The 17,979-nt window shown below is 34.1% G+C and overlaps 1 protein-coding gene across 2 annotated transcripts in view; it reads left to right on the top strand.

Annotated features, from left to right (window-relative positions):
- The window catches only part of LOC114338407 (integrator complex subunit 7), a 68,873-nt gene that overhangs the window by 19,259 nt on the left and 31,635 nt on the right, over positions 1-17,979 (top strand). For both annotated transcript variants that reach the window (XM_050658590.1, XM_050658589.1), the window contains exons 9-10: positions 4,697-4,882; positions 17,068-17,366. In XM_050658590.1, coding sequence (XP_050514547.1) covers positions 4,697-4,882; positions 17,068-17,366 — 485 coding nt within the window. The remainder of the gene's footprint in view (positions 1-4,696; positions 4,883-17,067; positions 17,367-17,979) is intronic.

Genomic DNA, 17,979 nt, shown 5'->3' with positions numbered 1-17,979 from the left:
ATAGATCAACATTGGACGTCATATTTATTGTACACTAAGTGATAGAAAAATCCAGTTTAACAATTCCTGATTTGCTTATTTGTTGACAGTGTGTAAACTGTTGAGTATGGGCAACTAAGGGCCGGTTGTTCGAACGCTAATCAACAATGATCACTATCAAATATTTAATTACTGTCACCTACTGTCAATATCAACTTTGATTGGGTTGCTGAAAACATAATTGATTATAATTATGAGATTAGTTAATCAATTAACATAACAATTATTAACATACTTGATTAACTAATTTCATAATTGTAATCCATAATTATCTTCTCAGCAACCCAAACAAAGTTGACATTGATAGTTGCTGACAGTAATTAAATATTTGATAATGATCATTTTTGATTAGCGTTCGAACAACTGGCCCTAAGTAATGTAATATATTCTTGAGTAAAATTATACAGTGCGCTGGAATAAGTGTTACCCCCCTTATTAACTTCTTTATTTTTAGCACATAAGCGAAAGGCTCGGACAGGTCGATTTTTAAAATAATCATAGTATATCATAAGCATCAATGTTTCGAACTTTACGCGATCCGTCTTCAGGTGACAGGCATAACTCTGACTTTTTTAAATGGGAAAGTACATCACGTGACACCTCATTTAAAAGATTTTGAAATGCTGATCACAAAAATGTATAATACTTTGCTCCTATTTGAGAGCGTAGGCGCAAAATTTCGGTCGAATTCTTTTTAAACGCATTCATTTTTTTCGAATTCTGAGAAAACTAATAAGTATTTTTGAAAAATTTAAACGCAGAATGAAAGATTAGATTATTACGGAGGGCTGAAAGTCCCTTAGACTAAACAAAAAGTTTCTTTTGAATGATAATACATATATTTGAAATTAAAAATCAGACTAAATTTTCTCACACATGTGACTTATTAAAATAAACATTATAGAAGTTCTTAAGGACTCTTGACCCTCGATAATACTGTAATATTTCATTCTGCGTTTAAATTTTTCAAAAATATTTATTAGTTTTTTCAGGATTCGAAAAAAAATGAATACATTTAAAAATAATTCGGCCGAAATTTTGCGCCTACGCTCTCAAATAGGATTAAAGTATTATACATTTTTGTAATCAGTATTTCAAAAGCTTTTAAATAAGGTGTCACATGATGTACTTTCCCGTTTAAAAAATCAAAGTTATGCCTGTCACCTGAAGAGGGATCGCGTTAAGTTCGAAACATTGATGCTACAATATACTATGATTATTTTAAAAATCGACCTGTCCGAGCGTTTTGCTTATGTGCTAAAAATAAATAAGTTACTAAGGGGGGGGGGGGGGGGGGTAACACTTATTCCAGCACACTGTATACAGTGCGTCCATAAAGTAACGCATAAATTCATTATTTTCGTGAAACGGCGACTTTGAAGAAAAGTCCCGAAACCGGTCGATTTTTATTTTTAAATTACGATTTTTGGCATATATATCATACTAGTGACGTCATCAATCTGGGCTTGATGGCGTAATCAATGATTTTTTTAAATGAGAATAGGGGTCATGTGATAGCTCATTTTAAAGGGTATTCAATTCTCTATTCACTAATATAAACGTTAACATAATCATTTATAAAGGGTGCCCAAAAAAATTTTTTTAATTAAATTAATTGACACAAAAAGAAGAATGTATGTAATTTATTTAATTCTAAATACATTTAACTGCTGTCATAAAACAGAAAAAAATTGTTTGAAAAATAAACATTGATTTTCGCTTAAACGAAATTAACAAACTGCCAAGAGGGCAAGAGCAGGCAGGTGGGTGGCAGCTTTAACATTGAATTTAAGCAAAAAACAATATTTATTTGTCAAATAAACATCTTTTTTCTGTTTTCTGGTAACAGTAATAAATTACGTACATTCTTCTTTTTGTCCCAATTAATTTAATTAAATTTTTTTGAACACCCTGTATAAATAATTATATTAATGTGTATACTATTGAATAGAGAATTGAATACCCTTTCAAATGAGCTATTACATGACCCCTATTCTCATTTAAAAAAATCATCGATTACGTCATCATGGCCAGATGGATGACGTCACTAGTGTAATATATACGCCAGAAAATCGAAATTTAAAAATCAAAATCGACTTGTTTCGGGATTTTTCATTAAAGTCGCTGGTTTACGAAATAATGAATTTATGCGTCACTTTATGGACGCACTGTATACTGGTAAATCAATAACATAAGACAATGATCAAGATTTTAATTACCTGGAAGTGACAGTATCAAGAGAGAGAAACCTGATAAAACAGCTAAGAACACAAGCTATAAAAGCATCAAAAAGCAATGGATATCTGAGGGAAACCATTTCACCATCAACAAGGGTTGGAGTTCAACGTTACAGGAAGAGCTCAGAAAAGGCTAGATTTGACAAAAAATGACACAGGATCTTCCACGCGTTGTTAAAAAAACCAAAAAATTCTGAAAGGAATCGACAGCTTTATCTTACATACACTTCAAAAAACACCAAAAATACCCAAACCCACTACCAGACCCGAAACACAAAAGAACCTCTCTGCAAGTCTACCAGAAGTCGATCGACAGTTGACAGCGCCCTTTCACGGCCTTTGCTCCGATTTCCGTCCGACTGTCTTTTACGGAAATCAATCATTTTCACTTATTTCGAGGGGTATGGGACGATTGCGCCGATTTTAACTGAGGTACGTTCAGCTGAGGGCACGATTGCGTCGAATTAATTCAGATGATCCGTAATCCCTGGGTATGATTGCGCCGCCTCCCATGGTACTGAAACATTTTAATGTCTTCCGTGTTGTGACCATCCTACCCTACCGTAATGTATTAATAGACGAAATAAGTTAGGGATACAGGGTGTTTCATTAATAATTGTCCATATAGTAACTGGAGAAACCTCAGCACAAAATACGAAGATTTAACCTAAAACACTTAAATAAAATCTGGTTCCTTACTGAGTTACAGGGTGTTTTATCTAAAAATTTAAAAACTATTTTTGCTCAGCATTTTAAATGCGACTACTATACACCCTACTAAATTATGAAAAACAAAGGTTTCTAGCTACTACCAGAGGCGTACGACAGGGGATAGTGAATGGTTTACCCTTCTCAAATTCTACGCCACTGGAGGAATTACTATTTTAGTGCCATTTTTAGATTCTCCAATACTTTCTACGTAAATAATATACTCGTCATTGGTAACGATAACGTCATTAGTTTTCGAGATATTTAAAGTTAAATATGAAACGGCACAGTTATTTTGATTAATTTATGATATGATTCATAATATGATTAAAATTTAAAAATTATGTGTACCCAATACTTTAAAACTATTTGGCGTATCCTTATCATACTTGGCAGAAAGTGTAGGTACTGTACACCCTACTAAATTAAGATAAATAAACGTTTATAGCTACTACCAGAGGCGTACGATAGGGGATAGTGGCTGGTTGACCCTTCGCAAATTCTACGCCAGTGACGAAATTGCTATTTTAGTGTCATTTTTTGATTTTCCAATACTTTTTATGTAAATAATATACTCTTTATTCGCAACGGTAAAATGATTAGTTTTCGAGATACATATTTGAAATTAAAAATGAAGCGACACAATACATTAATCAAAATAACTGTGTCGTTTCATTTTTAACTTCAAAGATCTCGAAAACGAATGACTTTATCGTTACGAATGAAGACTATATTATTTTCATAGAAAGTATTGGAGAATCCAAAAATTGAACTAAAATACCAATTCCGCCAGTGGCGTAGAATTTTGAAAGGGTCCACCATTCACTTTCCCCCATCGTACGCCTCTGGTAATAGCCAGAAACGTTTGTTTAACATAATTTAGTAGTTTTTACAGTACCTATACTTCCTGCCAAGTATGAAAAGGATACGTCGAATAGATTTAAAATGCTAAACAAAAATAGTTTTTAAATTTTTAGATAAAACACCCTGTAACTCAGTAAGGAACCACATTTTATTTAAGTGTTTTAGGTTAAATATTCGTATTTTGTGCTAAGGTTTCTCCAGTTACTATATGGACAATTATTAAGGAAACACCCTGTATAATTAAAAATTGAACGAAAATATAAAAATTTATTGCAAAACTTGTACTTACACTTACGTATTTATATCTACACGTAATTAAGTAAATTAAAGGTGCATTTTACTACGGCACTAAAATGAAGATGACTTTACAAAATCTAACCTACTTATTTCACCGCATTTTTGTTTTTCAATTAATGCTCATAATAACTTTAATCGTTCTTTATACTTTTTATTCGAAATTATTTTTGGGTGAATACCATTTAGTTTAACGTAAAAAATGGCTTGATTTTATATTAAAGCATATATAAAGTGCAATATATTAGACAATACCCTCTTCAAGGATTTGGATCCTCTAAAACAAGGATTTCCCGCTCAATTCCTATGTTACACTCTTATAGTCTCTTTAGAGAAAAGCAGCGAAGAAGAATACTATTAAAATAAAAACAAACGGTAGTTAAATGGTCAATATCAAGTCTATCTAAGTCACATGCTGAACAAAACTAAATGACATGAAAATTATATTTAAAGTTTAATAAAGTATTACCTAGTTGGACAGATCTTGCACTTTCTGATTTTTAGCACTATACTTTGATGGCGTTGATTTTTTTTACAAAATTGACTCATTTCAGGTAGCTCATCATATTTTTCTGGGACTCGCCGAACAGGTTAGTTCGGAACATTTTCATTTTTGGTTAATATGTTTGAAAGAATTATCCGAGGCTGAAGCTCAACTCTACAGTGAAGATTCAAATTCTCTCGTTAATAGGTTGGATACCGCTGTGATACATTACAATAAGGCTATAGCTGCCTTAAAGGTAAGTTTTTAGTTCTGTTATTATTATTTATGATAGCTTGGTATGAAAATCTCGTATCTCATTTTACAGGCAATTTTACAGGAGATTCTTTAACTGAATTTTTGCATACTTTAACCTAGAAACAAAAAACTCTATTTACAATTCTGAATGATACAGATAGGCAAACCAACATAGACCAAAGGCTGACTAGACCAAAGGCTCTATAGATTGGGAAATAGCCACAGCAATTACAAGCCCAAACAGAATTAGATGGGCTATAAATAAATTTCGGCCATATCAGTCTCCAGGGACAAATGGCATGTATCCGATACTGTTGCATATGGGATTAGAGGTATAGCGACACGCTTCATTTATTATTTTTTTAATTGCTAATTTTAAATATTAACTTTCTTTTCTAAACGAAATTAATATGGGTCATTTAGAATTCACATGTGTTTCGCTACTAAAATACAAAACCAGATTGTATAAAATTAATGTTTTTTCTGGGAAACAAATTCCCCATTAAATAGTTACTTTATCAGACCTTATGTCAATAAATCACTTTTTAAATGCATTCGAAGACGCTTCTTAAAACTACAGAAGTGTTTTCAGCTTTTAAAACACCAGATAAAGGGGCAGCCTCTTGTCAATAAATTAGTCTTCAGCGTAAAACCACAGACATGTGTTTTAGTTTAACCACATCAGTCGATACACAACCCCAGCAGGCATCGGTCAGTCATACAACCCTCGCTGGGCCCAAACAATAACAAACCCTCTTACGAGATATAAGCACGCCTTTTTTAACCAAAAATAAATAAATATATTATTAAAAATGAATAACCATTTTCAATTTCGTTGCAAAACGAAAATACAGCCGAACCATATTCTAGTTCAATCAGAGAGTGCAGCAAGCACCTCTACCGGTTTCTAAACTTATTAGTCTCTCATAAGGAGGCACATATGCTGCTCTCCCTGATCCAACCAAAACAAACCCCAGCGTGCAGTCCCGGATTGTAACGAACGAAATGGCATAGATGCCCTAGCGGCAACTGCTACAACAAGACTAAGTTTTCACTCTAATGGCATATAAGACAACATAATGCTATTCTACACCCCACCAGAGTGAAAACAATGGGAACCTTCTCTGGTTACACCTCCGAGGCTTCTACAATATGCAAGCCATACGGATGCTGAGACTAAGGAAGATGAGGGAATTCTACAATTTACAATGCATGTCCCATCTGCTCAGCGCGGTAAAGTTCCAAATATATTATTGTTCGTTGTTTTACACTTATTTTAATTTAAGTTAATTGTTTCCGTTAACCACCAACGGAACAGAGGTATTGACACCACACCTATGCAAGTTCCTCAAAGCCTGTTTAGCATGGGGGGGGGGGGGTCATACCGGAAATATGGCAAAAGGTTAAAGTTATATACTTGTCTAAGGTAGGTACGGTATCAGACCTAACACCAAGTCATATAGACCAATAAACCTATCTTCTTTTCTATTAAAAACGCTAGAAAGGCTTCGTGATAGATACATCAGAAACGAAGTGCTAAAAGATAATCCTCTAAGCAATCGTTAATATGCATACCAACCTGGTAAATCTACGGACTCTGTGTTGGATGATCTAAATAGGCTTATCTCAAAGTCAATGGAGGACAAAGAGATAGCAATGGCCGCTTTTTAGGTATTAATTCCAGATTGACACAATCTGGAAGAACAAACACCTAAGACAAGACACAAAAGCAAGAATCTATAAAGCAGCAATTAGACCTATATTGACATACAGGGCGGAGACAAGACCTGACACATCTAAAACGAGACGACTACTAGAAACAACAGAGATGAAAATACTTCGACGAATATCAGGGAAAAGTCTGTTGGATAGGGAGAGAAGCGAAAACATAAGATCATGCAATGTAGAAGACATAATTGGATGGGTGACAAAACAGAAACAGGAGTGGAACGAACGCATTAGTAGAACAGTAGAACGCATTAGTAGAATGGCAGAGGATAGGATAGTACGAATAGCACGAAATAAGTCACCAAATGGACGAAGAAGTATTAGCAGACCAAGAAAAAGATGGTTCGATAATTTAAACAATTGAAGTATTAAACAATTGAAGTATTAATTTAAATAATTGAAGAAGAAACAGGCCTTAAAGCCTACATACAAGAAGGAAGAAGGAGAAGGGGCATTTAATAATGTTACTACCAGCTCTTTGATAGGGGCTATGAGTAGACGAGGCACACCTGCGCTAATATGCAGATGGATAAGGGCATCCCTGGATAATAGGATAGTAATATCCACTCTGGATAAAGCAATAATCAAAGCAAGAGTAGCTGGAGGCTGTCCAAAAGGAGAAGTTCTGTTACCTACTTTGGCAACCTTGGTAGATGATCTCAAAAATCTGTAAACAGAAGACTTTTACTGTCTAGGATACGCTGACGATATAGCAATCGTTGTCAGGGGCAGGTTTGCCCAGGTGGAGTCTGGGAGGGTGCAGGCAGCCCTAAATATAGTTGACGACTGGTGTAAACAAGAGAGACTGACAGTCATTGATCAGAAAACACAAATCGTCAACTTCACCAAAAAGACAGGACTACAAGGCCTAAAACCACCGGTGCTGGGAAGAAAAGAGATTTCATTTGCCACAGAAACAAAATACCTGGGGGTTTATTTTGATCATAGGCTTACATGGAGTACTCTCATCCTGAAAACCACACAGAAAGCTACTATGTCCTTGGGCAGATGTAGAAGAATGAGCGGTAAGAATTGGGGGTTTAACCCCAAAATGGCCCCATGGTTATACACAAGTGTTATTAGACCCATGATAACCTATGGTTCGGTGACGTGGTGGACAAAGACGCAGCAATTGGGAGCAATAAGGCTGCTAGGTAATACACAAAGGCTAGCGTGCCTGTGTATTACGGGGGCCATAAAAACAAATCCTACAGCATCGTTGGAAGTCCTGCTGAATCTACCACGACTTCATATCTTTGTTCAGGGCGAAGCCAGATCAGTGATGCATAGATTAATGCATAGTCAGTTACATATAATGGTGCATAGTGCAGAAAGCTAATTGAGGAGCTAAAACCGATATTATGATGGGGCAGCCTATCGATGCAACAGCAACAAGATATATCTTTTGCCGGATTTATACTCAGCCTTTGCCACCGCTAATGCCGCTGTCGGAAATATTGCCCGAAATACGATATCGACGCGAGTGAAGTATTCACACCAGTCCTCACCAATGTCGGCAATGTCCTCAAGACTATACTCACTCGCATTCGCGCTGCCTCTCCTTTGACTTTCGTCCCAAAACCGACTTTCTGGGGAGTGCCGTGCAATGAGTAGCATGAGCAGCGGCAGCGCGAGTGAGCTATTTACACATTCACGCTGCCCAATTCCCTGTCCAACAGGACTGAGTGTAAATCCGGTATTTTGCAATAAGTTCAAAAATAATATACCAGGCAGGGAAGACTGGAAGGAAGGTGTACTCATACAAGCTGTTGCTACCTGGTACACTGATGGCTCAAAAACATCGGAAGGTGTGGGAGCCGGCATAGTAGGGAAAAATCAAGGGATACATTTCTCGGTAAGTCTATCAAAGAATATCACAGTTTTTCAGGCGGAAGTAACGCAATCCATCACTGCGTGGAAGAAATAAAAAGGCAGGAGAGAACGTTCCCTTCAGTTGCCGTCTTCGAAGATAGTGAGGCAGCGCTTAAGGCACTCAATTATGTAGAGGTCAATTGTAAGCTAGTATGGGATTGTGTGTGTGCCCTAAATAAACTAGGATATCGTAGCAAGGTTACGGTAGGCTGGGTATCGGGGCACGAGGGTCATAAGGGCAATGAAAAAGCAGATGAAATGGCCAAACATGGCTCATCAATGCCATTCGTTGGACCGGAACCCTTATGCGGCGTTGCAAAGGCAGTAACAAGAACGGCTACAAGAAAGTGGGTAGCTCACAAAACTTTGGAATGGTCGAGGAATTCACCAGGACAAAGACAGGCGAACTAGTTCATTACAGAACATTCGCCAAAATTTACGGCAGACCTAATAAGCAAAAAAAGGAAAACAGTCAAAGCCATAGTAGGTCTGCTAACATGGCACTGTAAGCTGAATAGGCACTTAAAGCTGATGGGATTGGCAGATGATGACCTGTGCAGATTATGTCACCTGGAAGAAGAAACAGCAGAGCACATTCTATGTCAGTGTGACAGTCTCACAAATGTGCGATTCTTTGCATTAATAGAAGAAAATCCAACGGTAAATAGCTACATGGAAGGTTCAGTATCGAAGCTATAAGACTTTTTAAAAAGGGTGAGGCTAGAGAATGTTATCTAGGACTAGAGGACCATAATAGATCTGAAAAGGTCGCAGTGGAACAGGCCAGAAGGGCCACCTCTTTAAATCAATTTATCTATCTATTCGACTTAAAAACTACCTATCAACTTTTGAGAAAAATGAAAAAAGACCATTTAAAATGACCCAATAAACCTAAAAAAATATTTTCCGGAGAAAAACAAGGTGATCTTTTGAATTTGTTTAAAAAAATTGTTTCAACAAGTTCTGTCCAAAAATTTCGCTTGGCATCCTTCTGATTTGTTTTAAAGGGGACATTTTTGAATAGGAATCCGCAAAGAAATCGAATCAGAAATTTTTTTCATACGGGAGCGGCCTCACAACTTGGACTAAAAGGCTATTCTACATCAGTTATCAAAGCACAATTCCTGTAGGGTGAAATGTTAATAAAAAATGGTCAAAATTAATTTTAGCGCATACTATATCTCTTGCTTTAACGGTATATACCGAATAGTCCAGAGAAATAAGATTTTTCCCGTGACACATCCTCCTCCAGGCCGAAACCAAATGTTTTGAGTAGTATGGACATCTATAATAATAACCTTTATGTTTCCTGCAGCCGATTTTGATGATATTCATAGTTATAAACAAATGAAGATCAAAAAACGGTAAATTTTCGCTGTTTTCGTCTATTACTAAAAAGTGGAGCATTCCAAACAAATTTGAGAATAAGAAACTCATAAATCATATAAAAAAAACTTCAATATGGCGTTCGCTGAATACAGTGGGACCCCGATAAGTCGGTCCCCGATAACCCGGAAGTCCGGCTAACCCAAACCGATTTTCATCAGACAAACATTTCAACAATAAAAATGTATGTAATATAATATTTGAGAAATAATGTGTATTTGTGTAATTTGAACTATACGATAGTAAAAATGACTCATGGCACACGGCGGCAGAGCGACGTTCATTTCCCGGATTATCGGAAACAACAGGCACGTGTATTCCTTTATTTATTTCAAACTGTCTTAGCATTGTTCAAAAAAGACTAAAAGACTATTTAAAAATTTCTTTTTTAAACAATGGTCTTAGTCTCCACTGTTCTTAAATAACAACATTGTTCCGATTGTGACCGTATTGTGTGTAGTCAGTCGTATTTTTCGCTTCCGTTCTGTAATTGTGCTTCAGATAGGTTTGTGTTTTCGTGTTTTTTTTTTGTCTGCGCATGAGTTTTTTACCAACAAATGAACAATACTCTATACTATTGGGACCGTGCAAGTTCGGCAAAGCGACACCTATTTCTACGCTCTGCAACTGTATTCGCACTTTTAATTATATTGGTCAATTATATTAGTCCTGGTTACTGGATAATTGTCAAGGCCATAGCCCAAAAAAATAAGATTCAGGTTATGTTATTAAAACGTAAACAATTGTATGTAGTAAATAAAATTAGTTATTAAAATGCAGTACTGCAAGCAAAATACAATTAATTAAATTTACCTTTATATAATAATTGCATATCATATCAATATTGTGGAGCAACATATAATTTTTCTTCTTCAATGACAGTATATATGAAATGTACGTCAATTTGACAATTTCAATTGACAATATGAATTATTTAAGAAAGTTGCAATATTTCTCCGCTATTCGCGCACGATCGTTTCACGTATCCCTTCCAAGTACTTGCACACGGCGAATACAACTATACGTAATTTAGATGTGTACTGTGTATATACAGGGTGTCCAGAAACTCTACCGACAAGCGAAGACAGGAGATTCCTTAGATAATTTTAAGACAATTTAACCCAATTCGCCTAGTCCGAAAATGCTTCCTAAGGGAGCTAGAGCTCTTTGAAGATGGCGCCATGTAATTAGTTTTTTTTTAAATACCTCCAGAACGCTTCTATATAGGGTGTTTGGTAAAGAATGGGCCATAGGTTAACCTCAGGTTCCTGAGGTTAAAATAGGCCGATTTAAGCTAACTTACCTTAGTACAAAGTTTGTAATAACCGAGATACAGGGTGTCAAAGAACTTTTTTTTATTTATTATTGAATATTTCCTGACGGGTATGAGATAACAACATGAAATTTGGTATGTGGGGGTTTTTTGGGTCGAGAAAACTAAATTCCCTACCAAAAATGATGCATTGTCCAGAGGGCGCCACATGCGCCTTTCAGCTCTCATTTATTACGTTCAATTTTTTTTATCTCTCACTCCTTATAATTTTGACATTAAAATTTTTATTCTCCTATTAGTTTTACTTACAAAAGATATACTTTTTTCAACTCCCTAAACTCAACCGTTTTCGAGATAAACGCATTTTAAATCTGCGATACACCATCATTTTTAGCATAATATCATTGTAGTTCCACCCGAAAAATAACTTAAAACCATAATAATTGTGCCAGTTCTCAAATTTATGTCATTGCATTGCAAATTCCATTTGAAGAAATTTGCGATACATTTTTGGATAATTTTATGGTTTTAAGTTATTTTTCGGGTGTAACTACAATGATATTATGCTAAAAATGATGGTGTATCGCAGAATTAAAATGCGTTTATCTCGAAAACGGTTGAGTTTAGGGAGATGAAAGAAGTATACATTTTTTAAGTAAAACTAATAGGAGAATAAAAATTTTAATGTCAAAATTATACAAAGTGAGGGATAAAAAAAATTGAACGTAATAAATGAGTGCTGAAAGGCGTATGTGGCTCCCTCTGGGCAATACATAATTTTTGGTAGGAAATTTAGTTTTCTCGACCCAAAAAAACCCCACATACCAAATTTCATGTTGTTATCTCATACCTGTCAGGAAATATTCAATAATAAATAAAAATAAGTTTAACTTTGACACCCTGTATCTCGGTTGTTATAAACTTTGTACTAAGATAAGTTAGCTTAAATCGGCCTATTTTAACCTCAGGAACCTGAGGTTAAGCTATGGCCCATTCTTTACCAAACACCCTGTATAGAAAAACGAAAATTTGTATACATATTTACTTTCCAGAAATGAATCGATTCCATACATTGCGAATTTCTAGTACCGGTCATAGGCGTCTGTTTTGGGTAGGGCAACGGTTATTTTATCGCATAACTTTTTTGTCTTCAACTTTTAAGCATTTTTGATACTGGATTATTAAATTGTGAGGTATTCTAGTACTAAAAGGTACTCCTACTTTAAGTCGGTAGGACACACCGTTTTCTAGAAAAATCGATTTAAAAGCTTTTAGTTTTGGGAATTTGAAAAAAAAAATTGAAAAAAATTTTAAAAAAACGATGTATTTTACCAACTTAAAGCAAGAGTAACTTAAGGTACTCGTATATCTCGTAATTTAATAATCTAGTATCAAAAATACTTAAAAATTAAAGACAATACAGTTATGCTATAAAATAACTGTTGACCTACCCAAAAACGGACGCTTATAACCGGTAATAGAAATTCGCCATTAATGAAATCGATTAATCTCTGGAATATATATAAATGTACCAGTTTTCATCTTTCTAAATAGTTTCTTTTTAATCTTGTTTTTTGAAATTCAAAGAACGAAAAATTTTCAAATCGATTTTTCTAGAAAACGGTGTATCCTATCAGCTTAAAGTAAAAGTACCTTTTAGTACTAGAATACCTCACAATTTAATAATTCAGAGTCAAAAATGCTTAAAAATTAAAGACAAAAAAGTTAGGCGATAAAATAACCGTTGCCCTACCCAAAACGGACGCCTATGACCGGTACTAGAAATTCGCAATGGATTAAGTCGATTCATTTCTGGAAAGTAAATACGCATACCAATTTTCGTTTTTCTAAATAGAAGCGTTCTGGAGGTATTTAAGAAAAACATAATTACATGATGCCATCTTCAAAGAGCTCTAGCTCCCTTAGGAAGCATTTTCGTACTAGGTGAATTGGGTTAAATTGTCGTAAAATTATCTGAGGAATCTCCTGTCTTCGTTTGTCGGTAGAGTTTCTGGACACCCTGTATATTTCATGTTATTTCAATTATAACGGAGTTTATCTGTAAGTATACCGTGTTTTATTAATGTTTACCATATTCTCCGGCTAACCCGGATTTTCGATAACCCGGATCGGCCGCGGTCCCGATTAATCTGAGTTATCGAGATTCAACTGTATGTCTATCCTTATTGGTTGCTTAGAAAATTGCAAAATAAGTCATACATTTTGAGATTTTATAAATGTTCATAACTTATGTAAAAATTAAGTTAGAACCTTCTTATTACACGGAATGCTGAGACTTCATGTGGTTAAATTATATTTTAAATTTCAAAGCAATTGGTCAAATGTTAAAAGTTATTTAATTTGTTTATCCCAAATTAATTTTTTTTGCAACACTATAAAGTCAGAAAATTATGAGGTTACAGTAATACTTCGGACAGTTTATGAAAGAAGAACATTTTTATACTATTAACTTAGTTTAAAAAAATGACAAAATGTAATTTTAAACAGTGTAAAATTATTTTGCAAAAACATGTCGATTTTTTGCTTACTTATAAACAATTAGAATAACTTTTTAACCGTTACCCGTAGAAAAATTATTTTTTCATATTCAGAAAGACTGAATTTTTATACACATTTAGAAAGAAAAACAATTGTCCTAGGACAATTAGGGACGAAGTTAGCCCCCCTTTTTATTTCACATGTTCTTGCAAAATAATTTTGCAATATTTAGAATTATTTTTTGTCATTTTTTTTTTAAATTAAATTAATAGTGTAAATCTTCTTTCATAAACTATCCAAAGTATTACTGTAACTTCATCATTTTCTGACTTATAGTGTTGCAAAAAAAATTAATTTGGGAAAAACAAATTAAATAACTTTTAAAGTATTTGACCAATTGCTTTGAAATTTAGGGTATGATTTAAGCACCAGAAGTCTCAGCATTCCGTGTAACAAGAAGGTTCTAAGTTAATTCTTACATAAGTTATGAATATTTATAAAAACTCAAAAATTATTATTTATTTTGCAATTTTCTAAGCAACCAATAAGGATAGACATATTCAGCGAACGCCATATTGAAGTTTTTAAAGGATTTATGAGTTTCTCCTTCTATGAGTTTTTTGACCTTCATTTGTTTAAAACTATGTATATCATCAAAATCGGCTGCAGGGACCATATAGGTTATTGTTATATATTGTTATTGTCCATACTACTCAAAAAATTTGGTTTCGGCCTGGAGGGGGTTGTGTCTCCAACAGAATAATTTTTTCCTTATTTCTCTGAACTATAAGTAAACAATAAATAATTTTAATTACGTATACTCTGGGCTAATTAGCAAAATACAAGGAAAAGTTATTTACCAGCAATTTTATTGCTGGAATCGAATCTTATTATTGTATGTATTAATAATATAGATATGCAAAGTCCGCAGATAGTTTGCTACTTTTTTTATAAACAAAATGGCGCCCGAAAATCGTGTTTTTTCAATTTTTGCTCTATAACTCCAAAGATTTTAACTTTAGACCAAAAACACCCAAATAAAAATTCACCGAAATTAAATTCTGCATAGAGACGTGTTTTTTCCGATTTACTTCGACGAAAACTTTCCCCGGAAAAAGCGGGTTTTTCCAACAAAATCTTTAATTTTCAACTAAACTTTTAGATAAGTAGTTGTTAATCAATAATTAATTAACTTGGTAACGTAAAAGCCCTTTCCGTATATAAGTATATATTATAATTCCAGGAGCCTATGGAAATTGAATGAACAATTTAGCAACAATTAAAATGTTAATTAAAAATTTACGGTCGCTATAATAACTACAATAATTAGGATGCATAAGAATAACTATGATTTTTTCATAAAAAGACACTATACCTATCTAATGTACTTTACAGAATTGAAATTGGACTATTTAAGCGGCCTCAGGAATATTTTAAAATTATAAACAATTTTTTGGTTTATAAACAAATAGTATATCTCAGGAAATATTAAACTAAATTAAATTGTGAAAACGGTATTCGAAAGACAGCGGCAGGACGCTTCTTTTAAAAGAAAAAACGTTTAATTATGACGAGTGGTTCCTGAGCTACAACCGGTCAAATTTGACCGGAATTTAGACCGGAGAACATAAATATTCTCATTTGAAAGCTGTATAATTATTTAAACAATTTTTATTTAAACAAATTAAAATAGTGTGCTATATTAAATAAACTACTTTATTATAACAAAACAAAAGCAAGTTTGACATTTAGTAATGCGTTATTTCGATGGCTCTACTCGAGTTACTTGGGAACAAAAAAAGAATGAAGGAAATTGCTCCATGGGAAGCCGAGAAAATGCATTTTTTTTAACGTATACCGATTTTGAACTTTGAGGGTTACATTTTCTCTAACCTAATTTTTGATTGGAATTTTGCTATTTTTGGCAATTTTCACACGTATTATCGATAGTTTTTATTATAATAATATATGTCATGAGGATTTTAAAGATATGAAAATTGGTGTGGAGAAAGAGGACAAAAATAAAAAGGTGATGGTTTGAAAATTATGATCCTATTGTTTATGTTTTTGCCGTAAATTCCGGTCAACTTTGACCGGTTGTAACTCAGGAACCACTCGTCATAATTAAACGTTTTTTCTTTTAAAAGAAGCGTCCTGCCGCTGTCTTTCGACTACCGTTTTCACGATTTAATTTAGTTTAATATTTCCCGAGCTATTCTATTTGTTTATAAGCCAAAAAATTGTTTATAACTTTAAAATATTCCTGAGGCCGCTTAAATAGTCCAATTTCAATTCTGTAAAGTAAATTAGATAGGTATAGTATCTTTTTATGAAAAAATCATAGCTATTCTTATGCATCATAATTATTGCCGTTATTATAGCGACCGTAAATTTTTAATTTACATTTCAATTGTTGCTAAACTGTTCATTTAATTTCCATCGGCTTCTGGAATTATAATATATACGGAAAGGGCTTTTACGTTAGCAAGTTATTTAATTATTGATTAACAACTACTTATCTAAAAGTTTAGTTGAAAATTTCTTTTAAAAGAAGCGTCCTGCCGCTGTCTTTCGACTACCGTTTTCACGATTTAATTTAGTTTAATATTTCCCGAGCTATTCTATTTGTTTATAAGCCAAAAAATTGTTTATAACTTTAAAATATTCCTGAGGCCGCTTAAATAGTCCAATTTCAATTCTGTAAAGTAAATTAGATAGGTATAGTATCTTTTTATGAAAAAATCATAGCTATTCTTATGCATCATAATTATTGCCGTTATTATAGCGACCGTAAATTTTTAATTTACATTTCAATTGTTGCTAAACTGTTCATTTAATTTCCATCGGCTTCTGGAATTATAATATATACGGAAAGGGCTTTTACGTTAGCAAGTTATTTAATTATTGATTAACAACTACTTATCTAAAAGTTTAGTTGAAAATTAAAGATTTTGTTGGAAAAACCCGCTTTTTCCGGGGAAAGTTTTCGTCGAAGTAAATCGGAAAAAACACATCTCTATGCAGAATTTAATTGCGGTGAATTTTTATTTGGGTGTTTTTGGTCTAAATTTAAAATCTTTGGAGTTATAGAGCAAAAATTGAAAAAAACACGATTTTCGGGCGCCATTTTGTTTATAAAAAAAGTAGCACACTATCTGCGGACTTTGCATATCTATATTATTAATATATACAATTATAAGATTCGATTCCAGCAATAAAATTGCTGGTAAATAACTTTTCCCAAAAATGGCCTATTCTCCGATAATCAGCCCAGACTAGTATTAATTACCGGAACAACCAATAGCCGCACCATACATTAAAGCAGAACTATCCAAACCTGCGCCTGCTTACTTATATTATACATCTGCTGTCTTTGTCATTATTCATACACATTGATAAATAAATTTTTATTTTTGTTACGCTTTTAGGCTGCCAGTACCCCACAACACACCCTCACGTTCCAAGCAGAGTATATGAAAATTCGAAGTGAATATTTACAGTGTTTACTTCAGTTAATTTATAGTTGTAACATTTTGTGCATAGTGCCTCCTCCTGCCATAGCAGCAACCATAGTCCAAAGTACGAGAGATGAATATCAAAGGCACGGCTATATTACTAACCAACTCAGAAAATGTGTCAAGGACTTCAAGAATTGTGGAGATTTGCATTGGAAGTTGTATCAAACTACTTTTGATGCTGATCCTGCTACCTTAGAAAATATGCAAATGTAAGTACTAGACAGCTTATTTAAATCTAACCATATACAGGGTGTTTCTAAATAAGTATGACAAACTTTAAGGGGTAATTCTACATGAAAAAATAGTGAGTTTGCCCAATAAACATCTTCTTAGGGTGCCTGTCCGTTCCGAACGTTGGCGATCATTCTGGCTATGATGACTTTGTTAGTTGCTATACGGAATAGTTGTGTTAAGGTCTTTCTATACCATGCTCTCAGGTTAGCAAGCCAGGATATTCTTCTTCGTCCTGGGGTCCTTTTTCCTTCAATTTTACCTTGCAAAATGCACTGGAGTAGCTCGTATCTGCCTTGATTTCTCATTATATGCCCCAAGTCTGCAGCTTATGGCCCTTCACGATGTTGACTAAATCTGCGGTTGTGTTCATCCTCCGTAGTACTTCTTCATTGGTGACTTTGTCTGTCCATGGTATCTTCAGGATCCTTCTGTACAACCTTAGCTCAAAAGCTTGAAGTTTCGATAGAGTTTACGCCTTCAATGTCCACGTTTCTACTCCGTATAGAAGCACTGAGTACACGTAACATTTAAGGAGCCTTATTTTTGTTTTTAGAGTGATGTCATGGCTCTTGAACACAGAGTTCATAG

The sequence above is a fragment of the Diabrotica virgifera genome, chromosome 8 (assembly GCF_917563875.1).
Source record: "Diabrotica virgifera virgifera chromosome 8, PGI_DIABVI_V3a".
Lineage (NCBI taxonomy): Eukaryota > Metazoa > Arthropoda > Insecta > Coleoptera > Chrysomelidae > Diabrotica > Diabrotica virgifera.
This window is presented reverse-complemented; position numbering and strand designations above follow the sequence as displayed.